General features: G+C 37.2%; 1 protein-coding gene across 3 annotated transcripts; it reads right to left on the reverse strand.

Moving 5' to 3' along the window:
• Window positions 1–2,444: 2,444 nt before the first annotated feature.
• Window positions 2,445–20,172, reverse strand: LOC147871786 (uncharacterized). Of its 3 annotated transcripts, XM_087360134.1 has the most exons (4): window positions 19,958–20,171; window positions 18,088–18,292; window positions 15,866–16,100; window positions 2,445–10,738 (listed from the first exon to the last, which is right to left on the reverse strand). In XM_087360134.1, exons 2-4 carry the CDS (start codon window positions 18,097–18,099, stop codon window positions 10,656–10,658), a joined length of 330 nt encoding a protein of 109 aa, XP_087216260.1. In that variant the 5' UTR covers window positions 18,100–18,292; window positions 19,958–20,171; the 3' UTR covers window positions 2,445–10,655. The 3 variants fall into 3 exon arrangements, 2 of the variants coding, with proteins under 2 accessions (XP_087216260.1, XP_087216259.1); XR_015538291.1 differs by lacking the exon at window positions 18,088–18,292 and having other exon boundaries at window positions 15,784–16,100; window positions 19,958–20,172; XM_087360133.1 differs by lacking the exon at window positions 18,088–18,292 and having other exon boundaries at window positions 19,982–20,170.
• Between the last annotated feature and the right edge of the window lie 1,283 nt (window positions 20,173–21,455).

Raw genomic sequence — 21,455 nt, forward strand, 5'->3', positions numbered from 1 at the left:
TTAGATACGGGCGTTTTGGTAGTGCATTACACCGACCCTCCTGCGATTTCGAAATGGCAAAGAGTGAGCATCAAATTTTGCCAAAGACTCGCCAAAACGGCTACGGAAACCTATGAAATGCTAAAGCAAGCATTTGGGGTCGTGCACAAACTTTTGTGTGGCATTCACGTTTTAAAAATGGCCGAACCTCTGTCGATGATGACAAGCGTTCTGGACGACCATCTTCTAGCACAACGCCCGAAAATGTTACGAAGATTCGGCAGGCCATTCACGAAGATCGACGTCGTACCATCAACGACTTGTGCGACATTGTTGGGATAGGCTGTGGGACCTGTCAGCTGATTCTAAAGGAAGAACTCCACATGCGACGCATCCTGTCTGAGGACCAGAAGCAGAATCGACTGACTTCTCGTTTGTCAGGAGCTCAAAGATCTTGCAAGAACCGACCCCAACTTCCTTTCTAAGCTCCGTGTGACTTCTTCCTCTTCCCAAAGATGAAAATTCAGCTAAAGGGAAGGAGATTTGAGACGATAGAAGAGATTCAGGCAGAATCGCAGATGGTGCTTGACAGGCTGACAAAGAAAGATTTCCAGGGATGCTTCCAGGCTTGGCAGCGGCACTGGGATCGTTGTGTTCACTCCCAGGGGAACTACTTCGAGGGTGATGGATGAATTTAATACCTGAGATAAGTGTACGGGTTTTTATAGGCGCAGTCTAGAAACTTTCCGATCGCACCTCGTAATGTAAAATTTCCGTTACCAGTATTCATATAACTGCATTCCAGTTCTTGCACGGAACGATGTGACTCGCTGTCTCCCTGTTCCCGAGCACCAGGCATATAAAATTCTTCACCCGACTCAGTTCACGAATTTTTCATGATGAAGGGTCCAAAATATTCGTATTTTAATAGGGGTTTTAGTCTTATGTTTCAATTAAATACAGTGGAAATACTTTTCAATGAATTCATATTTTTGGCTTTAGGAACATATTAGATGGAAAACATACTTCAACTTTGTTTCTAGAATTAATAGCAGAGATGATTAAGAATTTTCTTACCCATATGACAGCCCCTGGAACATTCATTTGTTTTTTAAGCGGCCCTCAGTCGGTATTAACAAGCCTGATACATACCATCACTTCACATGCACTATTTAGTCAGTTGATTAACCGTTGTTGAATATCTTGGAACCTCAGTCGCCATAGTGGTTAACACCAAATAATAAAGACCCTAGTCCATGAAAGTATCGATGAATTAAGTCACTACAAAAACAAACCACTCACGTCTAATTGGTGCGAAGTTTGAGAATGCGTGTAGCTCAGTTATTCCATGTGTGTGCGTGGGATAATCCTTAGCTGAACACAAGGGAAAGTTAACCTTATGTTAGAACCACCGTGATTTTAAACATATTTTATATTGATGCCTACCATGGCCAAAGGCGTCTATGGGAATGGACGTAAGGTTTCATGCATTTTGTACGTCGGTAGTGGATAAACATGAGTGATTAGTTGTCACTCCGACACGTCATTGCGCGGAGAGAGACCACAGTTCCCACTGGACACATGGCTAGAAGTTAACCCTCCCTTCGCCCAGTCTCAACGTTGCCCGTTATCAAACTCCATACGTCGAACACACAACCAGTAATTTTATTAAGCTACCCCAGCTCGCATTTTTCTATAATTACTAGTTGGGAAATAGAACACTGCATGTCAAATGTATCTTTTCGCCAGTCGGTTGAACCTCAGCTTCGCGCCGATCAGATCAGGGTGAGTACTGTCCACCGACCACGAGAAAAGCCCTGATGGTGGAAGTCGTTTCTGGTGCGGTGCGGGGGGAATGTTTACCGCCTGGTGGACTAGAGGGCTGCTATTGGTGGGAAGTGTGATACGTCAGAGTTTTACTCTACTACACAGACTGAAAACATCAAGCAGTTACGAGTAGCGTGTAGTGAGCGCACTTTTAATGTGTTCTGTGGGTGTTACGATAATATTCTAGATTAAATCGCTGTGCCGCTGTGAGGTAATCTTAAAGCTGTACACATCAGAACACATGAAAGCCTGTCGTCTGTTGTTCGTTCAGTGGTTGTGGAACGAATGCTTTTAGGATGGGCGGTCACTCACCGCGAAATCTTGCGCATGCGCGTATATCGAATTCCTAGCAGGGATTTTCTCCTGATCTGTGGACTGTACCTGCGGCGTTGGACACATGTTTGGTAAGTGGAAATGGGCAGTTTCGCCTCCGAGTACTTTAATTTATCCGTGCTAATCAACATGCATGTAACAGTCCCTGCAGGCCGAAACAGCCAGCATGATTCAGCACTTTGGGCCTTCACGTCTAACACAACACTTCGTCGCAGATTTTGCAAATTTACTGTGTGATGACAATAACTGTGCATAATAAAATAACATAAAAACATGAATAATATTTTAAGAAATAACACACAATATTATGCGAAATAACTACTTTAATTGTGACCAATGTAACTGATACATCATCGACAAAAATAAGAAGACAGAAATTAAAGAGTGGGCTATATCATACATAATATTAACATTTCCTTCAAGAAATATTAATGTAATATCAATATCGTTATTATTATTATTTATAATGAAAATATGCCTCTTTCATCGATAAGCAGTTACTAAAGCTCATATAGTTTATTATTTACATTCTTGGTACATATTTGCCTGTGGTTTTAATTCGAAAACTTACAACAATATTTATTTAGAGTAACTCCTTACCCCACAAATACCTGTATACAATTATGCGAATCATTTATTTATCCCCAGAAAATAATTACTTTAAACTTAATTAGAACATAATTCCTTAAATCTGTTAGTCTCTATATCAAACAAGTTTGTAAATAGAACCTTTTAAAACACTAGAAATGTTGACACTTTTTTATTCATATCACGTACTTCTGTGTCTGTTGAAACCAGTATAAAATAGGCTTCTAATGGTTGAAAACTGCGTTGAAAGTTTACCGCGTTGTCTAGAGACTACGGATAAATATTTGATGCAAATAACATCACAACCGACATTATTTGTTAAAACTGAAACTGTTTGCTTCAGGAACAATATTTCAGATATTTAAAGAAATTACAAATAACTTTATGAATTAAAGTGAGAAAAACTGAATATAACATTTCCATGCTATTTAGCAAGAAATAAGTAGTAGCTTTCTCTGTCCCCTTGTTAACGTACAAATGCTTACGTATAACCAACGTAACTTCCGAAGAATTTTCAAAGAATTATATCTGTAACACAAAATATTATCGTTGGTCCTTTTCGATGTTATATTTATCATAACAGTGTGTTTGCAATAACACATAATACAAATTCATGCGCTCTGAAATGTAAATTATTATGCACGAAATATAAAAATTATATAATTTAGTTGTGAGACCATAAAAGTGCCATATAATTGACGTCGAGTAACCTACCTAATAAATGTCCAGAACAGGTAGTTTCTGTACAGAATATTAAGCATATAAATCATAGAAAAACCACTGTTTATATTATCTTCGTGTTATGTTTGAATGGCATTATAGGCCTAATTATAAATTTAATTTTAAAAAATTACTATTTCTGGGTTGCTGCACCGCGCAACAGCCCAGATGATAGTCATCTTCATACCTCCCGCCTTGCAAACCTGAGCGCTCCAAAAATAATTCTTCGCGTATATCGACCTGATATTATGTACGTATAGTGTTTCTTATAATGTAGCTCTCTGTACCAATAACTAGGTATTATTCAAAGTCCTGCAGTTGAAAAGAACATCATCTATATATCACCTAACATTTACAAAACACGCGAATATTGCCCCACACGATGTCAATAATTCCCCAATGATGCACAGATATTAAGTACTTATAAATATAAACTTTAAAGAAAAACCTAAAATAGAATTTAACTATCACGTAACACCAAAACAGCGTTAACAGACAACTTTTTCCCCCACAAATTCAGTCGTTTTTACTCTTGTAATATGAGGCCTTGATATTAAACTTCAAATACTTACTGTACCAATGTCGATTCTGTACAATTTACAGTTTAAACAATTATGTTTGCTGTAGCTAAGTATGTTTCTGAAATTTCACACTGTCTGTTCAATTCAGGATTGTTCCTATTCAGTTTTACTACATGTTTCATTTGAGCTCTACGCACTCGACACTCATCCTCAACATAGATGAGGCCAGTATCGTTCACGTTAATCTTTGCACTTCAAAACTAGACACGAAGAGAGTTATCACACCGAACATGACAAATAATATATCTAAAGCAAACAACTCTGAAAAAAATAATGCGTTAGTTTGAATATTGTTAAAAGAGGCACTGAGTATCTAAGTCAATTTCAAATTATACATTACATAAATTGAAGAGTTATCTTAATACTATTCATTAATCACAGGTTGTCAGACCTTATAAATGCGGTAATTCAGTCTATTTGGGGAAATAACACGATTCAAATTTTCTTTTATATCTTAACACTGAATCAAATTGTATTATTATTATTTACTTTTGAAAATTCCTTAAAATATAAGACGCCACAATCATTAAATAACAATCCCAGTGACGAAATACAAAGAAAGAACAAATCCAAATTTATGTACGAAAACAAGAAATGGCACATGATTACGGTGTACACAGAGCACATATATTTCTTTAGAAAAATGTTATAGCTTAATGAAAAATAATTTTCCTCCATATCTAACCACATACAAATTGTCAGAACTCGGAAATTGATGTTGAATTATTCAGAAAAATCTATCAACTCTTTCGCTGCTATGTACTGCATCACTTCCGTGTTTAAAACAAACATTTCATTGCCACATTAAAATTGTCCACTAAATGCTTACAACAGTATTTTATTTGGTTGCAATATTCAGTATCAATTTTGAAATATAGAAACATTATTAGAGGGTCATTATTAATTTCTATGGCACCTGGATGTGACATCGATCACGATTTGGTCTGCGGTGAGTATTACAAAGTATTCACAGAGGAATTTTTCCAGGTACCAGGTATTTCCTAAATACCCTTTGAAACAGCGAGGTGATACTATGTGATTTAAAAACATTACTGTGTGTATGTGTTCATGTACGAACGTATGTAAGTGTGTAAATATGTGTTAAGGTACATGCAAGAATGTTATTTGAAAGAACGTACTTGTGTGTGTGTATGTGCATATATATTTATTACCAATATGTGGGTGCATGTAGGTTTATAAAACACTCTTTTTACGTGTATATTAGTATGCGTGTAATTGGATTTTGTATGTGCATTATTTTGGCATACGTGTGTGCCGAGATCGTCTCCAAACCTTCGACAAATATAAGGTAAAATCAAAACATGAAGAGATATAAATATTATTATATGAACTGCATTGTCCTGAAGTTGGAGATGATGAGGTCATCCGAAGCGTTTGCTCCGACATTAAAGACTACACGGTGCCACGAACCAAGATCACATTAAACAATTTCACTGTCATGTAAACTATTAACATAATAATATATGTTATTTTAACGACAATCATCAAACATTCATAAAAACTGCCCAACATAATAATGGCTAAAATTGTATTAATTTAATTACATTCATTCTTTCAAATTTTACAGTCCATTGAAACCGAACAGCGAAAGAGTTAATGGAATAAAATGAGTAACTAATGCATAATTTATTTAGGTCTGAAATGTGTGAATTAGGAAATCTATATTTTTCTTTCAAACATTTTTCGTTACTTTTTTAATATCCAAATACAACTAATTCCTGTACTGTTTGAACCCTTCGCACATTTTACTTTCCTCCATGCAACAGTAGGAGAATAGAAGTAGATAATTATTAAGAAGCAAAGATTGAAGCGGTTAACAATTATCTGGGACACAGGTGTTCAAAATTCACGATATCAGAGTTTGTACTCTTATTTCGGCGTATTTAAAATGTACTAATAAAAATAAAAACATTATTTTAGTACACACAAGCTTTCTCTCTCTTCAGGAACAAAAATCTACACAAGCAATAAGTTTCTTTACGTCGGTCTCGTAAACACAGGCATATCCGTGTGATTACACAGTAAAAACACTTCCTCTAACCGTGAGAACTTTATACGTCCTGAAGAAGGTTATAACAATAACTTTATTGTGGATCACCGAACGTCATGATCGAATTGTTAGTCCTCCTGCTTCGGGAAGGCCCGGGTTTAAATCTGGGCCCGGAGACCAGCTATCCTTACTGAGATATCTCTGAGTTCCTCGGGCAAATGCCAGGATACTGCCTTAAATTAGGCCACGGTCGATTCTTTTCACACCTTTCCAATTCATATTCATTCGACGCTACATAATCCGAGCTACTGAAAAGGCGTCGTTAAATAAACTGTAAATAAATATTCATTTCGCATCGTGGCCTTCTAGATTATGACGCCGTTTAGTCTTACAGGTTATTATCAACGTTTCAGAGGAACATACAGCCTCCATCATCAGAGAACTTCTACCTGCATGTCGCTCAGAAATGTTGCTTGTCACCACAAAGATTTAAAGGCGACATAACACAGAACACAAATGTAATCCGCGCCGCCTTTGAAACCTCAAACTTTAAACTGTAGCTGTAGATATCCAGTTTCTGAGGATACAGATCTCATTTCCATTACGTTTAACAGAATTAGAACTTTATAGAACTCGAAAACGATTATCCTGTAACAAAATTCCATCGAAATTCCATTTAAAATTTTTACTATGAATAACTGCATTGAAAAGTGAAAAATAAGTTATTTAGTAGAAATGTCTCATTTGTTATTTCGGATTGATAGTCTTTTGCTAAAGAAACACTTAATTGTGATTTCTTTGCATTAAGCACTAACTAAAACCGGATATTAAGAATAATTGACTACTCGTTTTACAGTTTGTATGGACTGAATTGTCCATTTCCAATTAAAACAAAATTATATATATATACTGCACCCTGATTATTTTGTTAACATCATCGATAATACGAATATTCTGTTTTCGGTTACGGAAAATCCAAAATACTTCTGTTATATTGTTAAAGATTTGTATTTCTCTAGATGTTATTCACGTTACTTACTTGTCTTGAATTTTGGTTTCAAATAAAGCAGCGAATTTATAGTTCTGCTCAATTTGTTTACGTTTTCAGTCAAAGTTTTTTTTACCAAACCATAACTATGAAATAGACAAGTCTCCTCGTGTAATATATTACAAAGATTGGGATGATTTCACACATTTTTAATTAAACCACGAAATATAATAAGCCTGACTTCGCTCCTTCTGCTGAAACACAATAATTCAGAGTTCTATCAACAAGGCTATAACAGAAATGCATGTTACCAGTTTTATTAATGAAGATAACAAGACATTACACATGCATCTGGGGATTACGTGTTCAGGGATTCGTGTGTGGTGGATAGGGGTCACAGACAATTATCACACTTCTGTTAACGTTCATTTCACTCTCGCTGTGCCAAGTTTTCAGCATCTGATCACAAAAGCATTCCATTTCCTCTGCTTTGGAGCCACAAGAATCCTCCGCCATTAGACGGTTGTGTCCTCAGTGATTGATTACCCTGCAAATTAACACTGCAGGCGAGTTTGGTTCACACCCAACAGATGGGACGCGGCGTGCAGAATTGGAATTTAGGTACATTTCTCCCAACTTACTTGTTGAGCGTCTCCACTAAATTACAGGCGAGACATCTTTCTGTTCCCTTTTATATCGCTGCACAGTTGCTATGGCCGGAGAAAATAAAGAAATATTACCGTCTTTGAATATGCATACAGAAATAAAACGGAAAAGAAACTTTTCTCTTTACATAAAGTTTCAACAGACATGTCTCATGTTGATTAAAAAAAATGTGGTTGCAATACAATGTTGTATCTCAGACTTTCCTTTAAATATATCATCAGAAATGTCACTGATTAACCTTCTGGCCCTATCCGATTACAAAGAATAAAACTATTTACCTTTTTTATAATTTCCCTGGATTTTTCTTTGTATTTTTACGTATAGATGCATCAACTTCGGGATTAAAAATTCTTGTCTTATAGCCAAATGTTCTACCCAGTCCAGTCAAAGAGAAAACAAGGCAGTTTGGGGAAGGAGGGGTTGGAGAAAGGCGGGGTGCTTACAGGAATGAGCAGGGGATAAAGTCGAAAGGATACAACCTTGACAGAAAAGACATGTTCCTCCAAGTTTAAAGTTTTGCTAAGGGCTGTAAAACTGTCCATGAAGAGATTATATTTTACAAAGTTAAGAAGAGTAAAGTCGGAGAAATAATAAATGTGTACCGTGAAAAGACAGGATTGTGGATGATGGTCTCATCCTTTATAACACCGAGTATTCCTTATGGTGGATTCAAATTCCAGGAGGCCACAATCCACAGTTTCTAAGCTGTGACAGCTTTACGTTTCATAAAAAGTGCTTTGATCAAACGTGCAGACATTTAAACGAACACTTTTAAAGTTTCAGTGGCTTATCACAAGTGTAAAGTATATTCTTTCAACGACAGCTAAACAAGAAATATGTCGAAATCCTTGTAATTTAACACGAACATTCATCTGACAATAATTCCGTTCCACTTAAGTAAATTGTATTTCCGAAAATATTCCTATTAATTAATAAGTATGTGGATCATACACCGAAAATGGGAAAACACTTAATCGCCCCGATTTAATTCTGTTCATTCAGTACGGCGAAAATATTTCGTCTCCCATGTTTACAAAGTAGAGCTAATTTCAGCCTGCTGAACGTTTTAAAGACAGCAAAACTCATTCTGTTGATGAGCTTGAAAACACAACCGTCTTTTGTGTACAGAAAACTGACATCCCGACTGCTACATGCGTCAGTATTATTCATATCGCCTTACAAGGAACAATTCAAATTCTGTAACGTTGCTCACCATTTCGCTGCTAAATCGTTTTGTTCTGGTTTGAGAATATACGATGTTACCTCCCTGGATTAGAATAATAGAAACAGAATTTCATCACGGACAGAGACGATCCATAAGTTCTGAACATTCACACTCACTGAGCTGTGGTAAAATGTTCCTTCAGCTGTCCACTGCACGCGATATCATTTCTATGTTGTTTTTTTTTGTTTTTTTCCTAAAACTCATGCCCAAACCCGTTTGATTAAACTATTATATCGCTCACTAACATTCAGATTTCCAATTAGTTTCACGAAGTACTTTAGACACGTACATGTAATAATGTCAGAAATATAACATTTTCTAGCTCTCAATCTTGAACTGATCATTGTCTAGATTTTTAATGGTATCATGAATAAAAAATCAGTAACTTTTACCACCAACCTTTGAACAAGTAACAATGGTTACCTTGAAGACTAAGGCAGCAGTGATTCCCTACAGCTTCATGATACTAACACCCAGATTACGATTCGCGTAACCTTACAGCTGGATTCATTTGATATGGCATAACATATTTGTTTACTAGTCACATATATAAAGAAAAATGAGTTTCAAATTTAGTAAACGGCCCGATCTGGATTAAACTGTAAGATTCTGTAAAACAATATTTTAAACACGGAATCTTCTCAGCCCTGAATTAAATTGTCCAAGTGTAATGGATCCTGAAGACAATTTGTTGGAGTATGTAAGATTGTTCTTCTGAAATTTACGATCTTCCGAATGATAAATTAATAAAATTAGAACGTTTCGGAAGCTATATTAGGCTTCCTTCTTCAGGTAAGAAAGGGAGAAGAGGGCAGAAAGCCTATCTGCTGGGTCACTTGGATGAGCTATCCTCATCCTTATATCTATATATATAGTCTGCACCAAGGTAAAAAAATTGAATTGATTACACAATAGATCCCTTTTCGATAAGGTGACAGTATCTCAGTCAACAAATTCTCATCCTTTCATTAAACCCGAATGTCAAACAAATTCAGTCCATACGTCACAAAAAATTATTTATAAGATAAACTTTAATATTAACATGCTACAAACGCAAAGAAGCCTCACGTGGCTTCTTCCCTTCATGATTTCCGATTAAATGTTTTATTCTGCCCTATGCGTGCTACATTCCCAGCACCCTGTTGCCACATATTGCGACTACTTTCCTTAAGCGTCGAAAATTATTTTAGTAGTTCCTGTTCTCGGCAGAGTACGTGTTTCCTGAAATATTACAGCACATTAAGTTATGACGATAAATTAAAATAAAATACGATTTAAGGGCTTTAAAAATTAAGCTGATGCCTGTCAATCCCCGAGAAAATTTGTCGAGTATAAAAGGGAACAGAACGAACTTGGCCTGATACAGGATTTAAATTTGACAATGACTCGCCACATTTTCCACAGCGTCCACCTACAGTATTTTATCTTCAGTTGATATTCTTGAGAGCGGATTTTTATTGTATGAAAATCTGTATCAATTACATTGGCAATCATCCATGCTAAATATCACATGAGATCTAACTGAGAAAGACAAACCCCTTCCACTCGATTTAAACTTTACTATAGATTTCTGTGATAATCGACACCCTTTCAGGACTGCTGATTACGTATTCTTCAGTATTTAGGAAACTCTTCAGCACTTAGAACGGGATAGAGTCAATTTCTGTATCCGAGAAATCTGATGTGAATCAAACTCGTTACGTTGTGGTAGTTAACAGATTAAAGATGATGACCAAGTCACGTGACAGTCGAGAGAAGGAGTGACGTCATGACCGCAACCATGACGACAGAGGCACTGCACTGGCTGGAGGACCCTTTCACTGCACAAGACCAGAAACACAGTATTACTGCAATGGCAAACAACAAACATGCGGACCGTGGAATGCTCCCAAATACAAGCTCTTCAAATAACACCTTCATTTGTGAATTTCTGGCTTTCCACACGCTTTGATTACACCGCATTTTATACTGTCTGAGGTATATTTAATATATACGACGTTTCGGAAGCTGGTTCTACTCTTCTCTTCATGCAGCTATGTATTGACTATGTAATCACCAAATGGAGAAAAGATCTTATTCACAAATCGATATTAGCTTTGACGGTCAAGAAAGTTCTGTAATTCGAAGTTTACTACCGCATTTACCAGATGTCGCTAATTGCATCCATTTTGAACCACACCACGCCCTCTCACATTGTTTAAGATTCATTTTAATAACATCTTCACATACCGAATGTCGCACTCGAGTGGTTAAAATTCCTTCTGCGTATTCTGTAGGCTCGGGTTCAAGTCTCTCCCACTTAACCGGCTACAGTAACTGAGTTTTTCGTGGTTTTCCTCAAAACCTCCAAGTATATGCCAGGCCCCACCTATTCTTTCCATACAATTTTCCATTCTTTGTTCATTATCAGTGGATCTGATCTATTGCCAGTGTCATTAAATCATTAACCTGTATGCATATGTATTCTGAGTAGTCTCTTCACTTGAGGTTTTTCGACTCTCATCCGGGTTAAAATAAAAATGAAATAATTTTTAAACACCACATACATTACCAGAGGGGGAGGTCTACCTACCATATAATCTGTGTACATGATCCACTGTTGTTAAGTCATAAAAAGACATTTACATTTTCACAATTATAAATCCAATTTTCTTTTTTTGTGTGTGTGTTAAACACACAGTTTTGCCATTGGTTCACGTTTAACCCAAATCAAAAAACTTTCATTTATATTTGGCAATTGCAATCTAAAATCCAATTTTGATTTACATTTTAGAGATGCTGCTTATATGATTTCAAACCAAATTTGAATACACGCCATATTCGTTGGCTCAACAATAATTCAATCCCAAAATAACATCAATCATTGGTTGTAATGGGTCAACAAATCGGGCTTCGTTCCCAGCAAAATTTAACGAACTGTTAAATTAACGAATACGGCCATTAAAAATATCCGTTGTTCAATTTCAATAACACTGTTTCGGGAACACATAATTTGCAAATAACAGTCGAAATTGGTGGTTTCATGGACCACATGATCACTTCAGTAAATAAAAAATTGAATTAATTTTATAGTTGTCTGATGTTCGTAGCGCAAAGTGTTTGTACGTTAATGTTTCTTTTCGAATCTGTCCATCGTTTAAGTGCTTTTAAGTCACAATGTTTCTGACCTGAAGAATATTAGAAATTATGTCCCTACAGTCCTAGTGTTTTCGCGCAGAAGACATGTTGCTTTATCTCCCGACTAAATACGCTCGGAACAATATAAGTAGATTTCGAGAACGGAATTGAAAATACATGATTCAAAACATGAACAAGTATAAAGCTCAGTAACAACAGGAATATAATAAAAGAAAGTCAAATCTCGGCAATGACATTGCAAAATTTGGGCCACTGGACACCCTCAATTCTCACAATTCGTTCATCCACGGTCAATCCCAATATTGCATCCGATATCCTCATCCATCTTCCATGTGGTAGTTTTCCGAGCGATTTCCTATCAATATTGTGTCTTTACGCCTTGATTCCCACAACGCAGAAACACGAAAAATCCATAATGGTAACACAGATTTCAATATTGTGGAAAACTTCAGTGGCTTTTATAAAAGACTACGTTCCTAGATACGTAATACTACACATCGCCCATCTAATTCATACTTTTAGGACCAATTTTTTTTTTGAAATGTGGGAAAATCCTGTAATTTATGTTCTTTTTCCAAGCAAGATATTACAATTTATTTCGCGTAGGAAAACAGTTGAAATGGCTGTTTTATATTTAAAATAAAATGTTAAAATGACTGATATGGAAGCGATAAGATGGAGCAGGTTCCATGTTATGTAGAATTCCTGCTGGCCCGCTTTTCACCAGAAGTAACAGCCACGGCCTATTACAACGTAAACACGGGGACGTCCTTGTATTTGTGGTCACTTTTAAGAATTTTTACCGTTCTCAGGAAATATTCATGCAGATTACCTCACATTTACCTTCATCAGACACCTGTTGAATGTACTGTAAATAAGGCGGGTATGAGACAAGAAGAAAATTATCTCCGTGTCGTTACGAACTGCGAGATTATAAAATTTTATGTGGTGATAACGTTTTAATGAATAATGATTCTATTTATTTTACTTATTATTATAATTATTCTATTTATTATTAAAATCCGAAAGTAAAAAAAGGACTACATTTAGTCTATATCTAATTATTATTTCTTAATTTATGTAATTCGGTATATATTTCGAAAGGTTAGATATCATAAATATGTCTACAATCTTGTGTCATTTTCGTCAAGGGAGTATTTCTTATGAATGTTGGCAATAATTGAGATAAACAAATATTTACTGTAATTTAAGGCGTGATCCGTCATCAGGGCGACTTATCGCCCTGATGACAGAGGGAGCATGACCTCTGAAACGTTGGTAAACATCGACCAGACTACGCAGCTTAACAACCCAGAAGACAGAAATCTTCACCTAGAGGATTTAATGTCGTTTTCAAAATCGACCTCTTCAGGGGCGTAATATTCTTAGATATCACAGTTACATAACTTCCATTTATATTTCAGATTATATTTAAGAACTTTTCATGAAGTGTCACCTGCTCTGAAACGGAATGGTTGGATGGAAATGAACCTTTGCTATAACGGATCCTTCAGTTACAGAAAGGGTTTCATGATCGGAAGAAACTTCTGAGTTCATAAAAGGACTTAGAATTCCCAGGTTCCTTCAGATTTCATTATATAGATTTAACGATATTACATCTAAACTGACCGTGACATGTATTACCAACAGGGTAACGTCGATGACCCTAAGGCTACAAAACTCTGTTTTACACGGTAATTCTAGCGGTCTTTTCACATTTGTATTTAAATGCCCTGGTTACAACCTTCTATACCATATGAAAGATAATTATTAGTCCTCTCTAACAGCCATACATTTGTAATTCGATTTCCATTTTAGCTGGCTTCTCCATACATGATTCTTAATTTATAGTTCTTAAATATATGTAATTTATGTAAGAAATTGTAAAATTAAATTAACATAATTTTTCAGCTGATTCAACCAAATCAGCAGGCGTGTACAAAATCTTCAGCTATGGGTAATATTGGTTTAATTTCAACAATTTAATATTCTGTACAATATGACTCGAGACATAATCAAACAAACTACTGTCTTCATACTTGTAATAATTCTATGAATAAGAATTTTTTTAAAATATTTAAAATGATTATTCTATGATACAGTCTTTTGCTAAAAAATTGACTATATTAGACGGCCAAGACGTTTCATGCTTTTATAATACACGGTAGTTAATTTCTGATACAGTCAAACTTTCAATAAGCATACAGCTTAGTCAGTTCAATCCACACTTCAAATTCAATTTCTGTACGACTGATTTTAAATTTTTTATTTCAAGTGGTCTATTCCTCTGAAGCCTTACAATCAAAATTCTGTATGCATTTCATTGTTTCCCCGAGTGTCGATAATAAGATAAAGCGCGCAATGTTTACAAACTGGCTCCGAAACGTCGAACTCCACCCCACGTCCTCTTTAGTATTAAGTTCTATGGTGACTCACATAAAAACACACGAAAAGAAAGGAATGTACGGAGATAAGAGATATGCATGGAGCCTCCTTATTTTCAAGAAAGTAATACATTAAATTTTATTTTCAGTATACGAACTGGAAACGAATTTAAACACTATATCCAGAAATTCATTAGATTCTGGACTTCATAAAATCAACACACACAAACCTGGTACTAAAACAAATTCTGGGACTACTTCTGAAGATGTACAAAAGTCCGCTGAGATGTTTCCCCTGAGAGGACTCTCACAGATTGTACTCAGGAGAACAAATGAAACATAACGGAGTTCCTGAGTCTTTGGAAAGAAGTTTACAAACACAGAGCATCATCCTCCTTTACCTTTTGAGCTGGCGATATGATCACCTGAGCGCAGGCCATGCCACTGATTTTGACTCATCTGATAAAACTCTTACAACCACAGAGTTAATATTGCGTCAACTAGACTAGTATTCGCCTGGAGATACTGAGGAAAACCACTGAAACGTCTCATAGTATTAGATAATTGTATCAGATACCTCCCAAAAATAAGCCCAGATTAAGAATACTGCACCAAACGTTTCGGAGTATATACCTACTTCAATTCCTGATTCTGTATCTCTGGAGATAAGACAAAGGCGAATTAGGATTATTCGTTTTCTGGCAGAGAAACGAACACAAATTACGCAAGACACGTTGCCGTTAACGTGATCTCTGTGAGAAAATATTAAATTTGGTATTATTCAAGTGGCTAATTTCTGTGCGAACACTATTTTGTGGTTCACTATTGTCTTTAACAGAAGCGGCAATGAAGTTTATAGTTTCAAAGACAGATATGATGCAAAAAATATACTTTGACTACTTGAATGTTGATCTCACGTTAATGCCAGCCAAAAATCAAGTGTTATAAGTTCTTTTATAATACATGCCAATGTGAAATGGAGATGGCTATTTCTCTGGTTGCTAAGCCGTGTAGTTTGGTAGAAGTTTACCAACGTTTCGTGGCGATGAGATCTGATGATGTAGGCACCAAACATCTCTGAATCATCGTTAAACTTCCACTAGACTACAACAGCACAAGCAATCCGGAAGACAGGGTGATACTTGAAACATTGCATTGTAATCTGGACCGCAGATGTATAACTGTTAGCGAAGCAGTCTTGACTATAGAAAGATGCAATCTATAAAACTATAAACCAAAAAAGGATTTGTGAAGGGAATTTCAGGTTTTGTATTGACAAATATTTTAAATACGGTTTATAAGTATGCGTTTCGATTATTAATAAATTCGGGATCCCGCATTACCAGTACAATCCAGTTGACTCTATAGAAGAAAGAATTCACCCAGCCCACGAACGGCAAAAGCCACTCTCTGCAGTGCGCCTACCTAGCAGCAGGGCCTCCCTAATGTTGTTCTCTATGAGTGGCGATACCCTCTGCACGACACTCTCCCGGTCGCCCTGCCAAAGGATCGGCGAGACACTCGCCACGCAGCGGACCGTCATGCTGCCTTCCACGAAGTGGCTGCTTGTCACCGTGAAGCGAAGTCCCAGGGTAGAAACCAGCAGCCCATGCTGGTGCACCAGGTTTGGGTACGACACCAGGGCATCGGGGGAGGTCACCTGAAGACAGCAAGCACAACATGCGGCTTGAGGTTCTGACGCCGGCGAAGCTGTGGATGTTGGTCCTCTGGGTTGTAATGTCGTTTGGACTTCTTAGTAGATACCGATGTCTCGGTGTTGAAGACGGACATACGACGTTACCGCCCACGGGGCCAACATCGACATTAACCAGAACGTTCATGACTTATCCTTCAATGAACATTTGTTTTCCCCTGAGTAGTTATACGATGTATATTACATTTTCATGTAATAATCTCTGTTTCAGTCTGGAGGAAAGTGTTAAAAGTGCATCAAACAAACATCGAAGCTGATGGGTAATTTCATATTGATTGGTTTCAATGTCGTGTAGTCTTAGATGTTGTTAACAACATTTGAAAGAAACATATCGCGTCGATCTTCAGGGTATGAGCAAAGATCGAGGCATCATATTTCTACGAAACGTAAGTATAAAAGTACAAAAATACGCGACCAAACTTTTAAACATTTAAAACGTCTGCCTAATGCGAATAAATATCACGAACCATAGTTTTAGAAGAGAATCTGGATCTTACTATACTTCTATCAGACGACAAATTCTTTGGAATGAGAATTTCAGACGAACGTGTGTATGCACGTATTCATACGTTAATGTACATATGTACATACGTTTGTTTTTACACGCACGTATGAATTCATGCATGTGAGTGGCTCAACGACGTTCTCGTCGTTAACTAATTAGCAGCCTGCTCTCTAGCTCCTCCGATCAAATTGGGCAAGTCCACTCGCCGCCTACTGCCTGTACTATACGAGGCTACTAAGAATGGGCTCACCATACTACTCTTCCTGAATATGGCAACTGTAATGTTTGTCGAAACGTCTGATAACTTTCAACATTCGGATCGGCTGATCCCAAAAGGCTTAAGTTTAAGATTTTAAAATATCCCAACCCGTTCAACTACATTTATTTCTGGATGACGTCATCCCGAAAAAGCACGAGAACGTTTAAAACTATGTTTTTATGCAGTACGAAGTACGGAGAGTGTCCTAAAAGTTAACAGAAAAATGTTCCTGAAAATGGTACAGAGACAATATCTTGTTTCCTGGAAGAGGGTAGTTTATCTTCACACATCGCACCCTCGACTTGGTCATGGCTTGGTGGAACAAGAACAAGAAGAAGGAAGACTTCTTCCAAGTGTCCACTGTTTTAAAAATGAACTGCATGTGACATCGCAATTTTATTCTGGTCCATTTGTTACAGACGGAGGACACATACCCGATCACGTGGATGAATAATGGTCGAGCTTACAAGTGCATTTTAAACTTGACGGGAACTCAAGTCGTCCAATAAGTGTCTCTGCTATAGTTCTTGGTAATGTTCATCTATCGTGATACAACTAACTCTTTAACAGGTCTAATTAACAACCTTCAATTTAAACTCCTAACTTTTAGCGCAGTGACAACCTCTTAAAATTTTCTGTTTCGCGTGATTTATACTGTGAGTGAAGTGCGTAATTGTAAGAGAAATAACATTTTTAATGCAGAATGGATAAATTATACAGGAAATTTAAGTTCTGAGCAATATTTAACGCTTATTCTCAAACCATTTAAAGAGAAATTAATAATCCATTACATATCCATGAACTTCATGACTGATGCACGATGCGTATGGACGACGTTTCGCCAAATTTAATGAAATGCTAAAAGTTGTATAGGCTTCAGCTTTTAACTCCTGAGGGCTGACCGTACGAAGTAATATTTTCTGTTTTGGCTTGGACGAAAATTAAAGAGTCGCGTATGCACTCAGTCGAAAGTTTTAAATTTCCCTTTAATTATAAGATATTATGTTTCTTTACAGTATTCCGAATACGTTCCTGCTCGAAAATTGTTTTTACCAAATTTCTTACAAAGTTATTCCAAAATACTATGAACACTAAGTTTTGTGAGATTTGACGATCTAACGGAAGCGAGTACGCAGAAGGCTGTTTAACGGCGTTTCAATGGTGCTTACTGGTTCTATCATCGGGACGATGAGAAATCCGGGCGCGGTGAATCGGCTTCATATATGTGTTCCAGCTGGACAAGGTAAAACCTTTGCCTTCTCCCGATCTCCATCCACTTCTACGACTGCTCAGGCCACGGTTCTACCAGTCTGGCTGGTCCACATGGCTCAAACCGATCTCTCATCGCCCTGATTGTGGCGGCAGCAATGATCTCTGAAACGTCGGTAAGCTTTACCACACTACACGGCAATATAACCCAGAAGACAGCCATTTTCGGACACCGCCGTGAAAACCTCAAAATCCTACTTCAGCTTGACAATAATATAAGACAAGCATGCTTCAAAACGCGAGTAATTACTGGTAATTCGATTAACTATTAGTTTGTAATGTACCTAGACGGCCTTCGCTATGTCGCATATTTTGAAACGCTGTTTCTGTAAGAACATTCATTTCATGGCGTTGGGTAGATTAAACCTCGGTAGTAAAATGAAAGCCGGTACCACGAGCCGGAAGTTTGGCTCGAATGGGGGAAACTGAAGGGCATAGACTCTCAGCGTTCGAGCACGCAGCGCTGAGAATGTGCAAGCCTGATATGGGAGAAGTAAGTTAACATTAGAACGAAGGAAGATATGAATCGAAGAGCTTCATATATTAAACTTTCAACAGAATAATATTGGATTTGTCCAATCGAAGAGCTTGAGATTTGTGTAGCATAAATACTGATAGTAATTAAATAATTGTGCACAAAATATACCTTGCGAAAATGTGAAAAGATTAGAAAAGTTTAGGTACAACGGCGTAAATCTGAGTATAACATAACAGGAACCGAGTTTGTGGGATGATTTGTAATTGGCTTAAGAAATGGTCTAATTGCGGGAACCTATGTGCTCGATAATTGACCTTCAGTTTCCATAAAATGTGAGGAAATCATTTCCTGAATAACTAGGCAAATATCGGCTTCCCTTGAGAAATTATTCTGTACGCGGTTGAAATAAAATGAAGAGGATTACTGAAATGTACGAATCTGGTACGTATAACCGTGACCCGATTAATGATGATATTGCGAAATTTGCTTTTACGAGCTTCTGTGAAAAAGGCACCTTAGTAGTGTAAATTTATTTTAAGTTAAAATTACTATTGAACGGATAATCGTCTGTTTACAGACATCGTTCGGTTCTGATAAGGACGTTGATTTATGGTTCCCGTTTCGCTTGTAATTTCTCGATCATGGATATAAAGGGCGAAAAGACAGACAGGGAAGGTGATGCTTATCGTGAAGAGCATCTCCTCGCTCAAGAAGCAACTGGAAACCTGAAGTTGTACTTTCAACTAGCCATACGGAACGAGACATCAAAGCCAAGTTCAGGAGGCAAGCTGTCCTGAAGTACCGAGGCTCTAAACTGGTGTTTTCATCGATCGCCAAGGAAAAATAGAAGCTTTCTCTCCAAACATACAGCACATATTTCACAAATTCGTTATATGTGCCTTTACAGACATCACCGGACGTACAAGTATATGACAAATGTACACACTATTTTGGCAGTTAATAATTAAAAGATTAAACTCCTTATGATAATTGGCGGTAAACAGAACTTTGCATTAAAATAATTACAGAAAACCTGTGATGTAAATCTGTGAATCTGATTAGACTGGCACAGGATAGGACCGCTGGAAAGCTTTTGTGAACGCGGCAATGAAGCATAGGAATTAATGCTCTATATTTTAAGATGTGTGCTTGTAAATTCTTGAGCCCTAACGGCGACGTTGACAATGGAATGAAATACCACCCAGAGATCGGGAGGTGGTACGGCCGTAGGATTACAGAGGTTAAAACCAAATAATCAAAATATATTAAAGTATAAATAAAGAAGAGCATACCGGATGAAGTCAAACAAAACTCACTCCGCTCAGGCTACGGCTGGGATACCGACGAGAAACTTTCCACATACACAGAACACAACGCAAGATTAGTCATAGCTCAGAAGAGGCAGGAAAATTTGTCTTCAGTCTAGCGCTCGCGAAGTATCTTGCGCGGAGGTCACACACAGACTGCCCGTCGCACTGCCTCATAAAGGCATCGAAGCCTGTGGCTCCAAAGATCGCGTAGATGGTGGAGATAGTCCACTCCGAGCCACGGATCATGATTTTATTTTAAATAAGACTTTTTTTTTTTTTAGAAAAATAAAAGTTTACAGAGCACAGATAAGGAACAGATTCGTCCAAGAACTATTAGTCTACCGCGGAGCCACGTAAATATTGACACAGTAAAACGCCATGACATAGTTTCCGGGGGAAAAAATATGAAGTTCGACGGAGGGAGAAGCAGTCGATTTCTAGTTTTATTCTAATCCGAATAAAGTAGAACCTTCGATATTTAACCCTAACTCTGTTTCCTTCCCGTCGTAACCACGGTTGTTACTGACACATCTAACTCGCTTAAAGAGACGTTTGAAGTACCACTACAACTTGAGAGCATGAAAACAACTGAAAAAATTAAAAATGTTTTACAGGAAATTTGTATTCGAGTCTAGACGCTCGGAAGTAATGTTAAGGTAGACACAATTTATTCAAGACGTAAAATACGAGACCTGAGGTGGGTTACTTACGAGAGTGAAGATGTGAAAATGTTCTGGGTTGTGACGCTGCGCAGACTTGTGACTGGTTACTGGCATTCCTCCGAAACATTGGTAACCACCCATATGACTACATGCAGTCACAGTACAGAAGACCGCAATCGATAAGGGGTCATATCAAATTTGGCTTAAGATGAATTTTTGTCTCATATACATAACTGAAAACTTAAAGGGAGTGAAATTCAGTAGCATTTTTAAAGGTTCCTTATACAGCTGGTTAGCAGTCTGCGCGATTTAAGGAAGTTTGCTTAAAGTCTTAGTCTTAATCTAGTGTTTAATGACCTACGTTTCCGACGTTTTTGGAAACATGCAATTTACATATTTCAATTACAGCACGTACTGAACACTCAACGTCGGCGGCAACCGATGCTAAATAATATCTCCTTGAAGAAGGACTTAGACAGGCTCCCGAAACATCGACAAACCAGTGTACTGTAACGCAGTGTCATCATTCAAGGATGATAGCAAAGTTTTTCTTCTTTTTTGAAACTTAAATTTTTAACGATTATGTCTAGTTACACCTCGTGGATTTCTAAAAGTCCTAAACTCCGAAGCTTCGGGCTGATTGCCCGAGAAGATTATATTGATTGTAGATAGTACTATTATTTAAAATTATGTTGTAAACTCAAATGTTCCTGTGTTTGGGGATAATATTTCTTTTCTATGAAACACACGATGTGCATCGAACGGTCAGGTAAATGACAAGCTTTTGAGTAATAACGACTGATAAGTCATGCAAGTAT

The sequence above is a fragment of the Zootermopsis nevadensis genome, unplaced genomic scaffold (genome assembly GCF_977971745.1).
Source record: "Zootermopsis nevadensis isolate Lab colony 2312 unplaced genomic scaffold, Znev_1.0 Znev_ptg000038l, whole genome shotgun sequence".
Taxonomy (NCBI): domain Eukaryota; kingdom Metazoa; phylum Arthropoda; class Insecta; order Blattodea; family Termopsidae; genus Zootermopsis; species Zootermopsis nevadensis.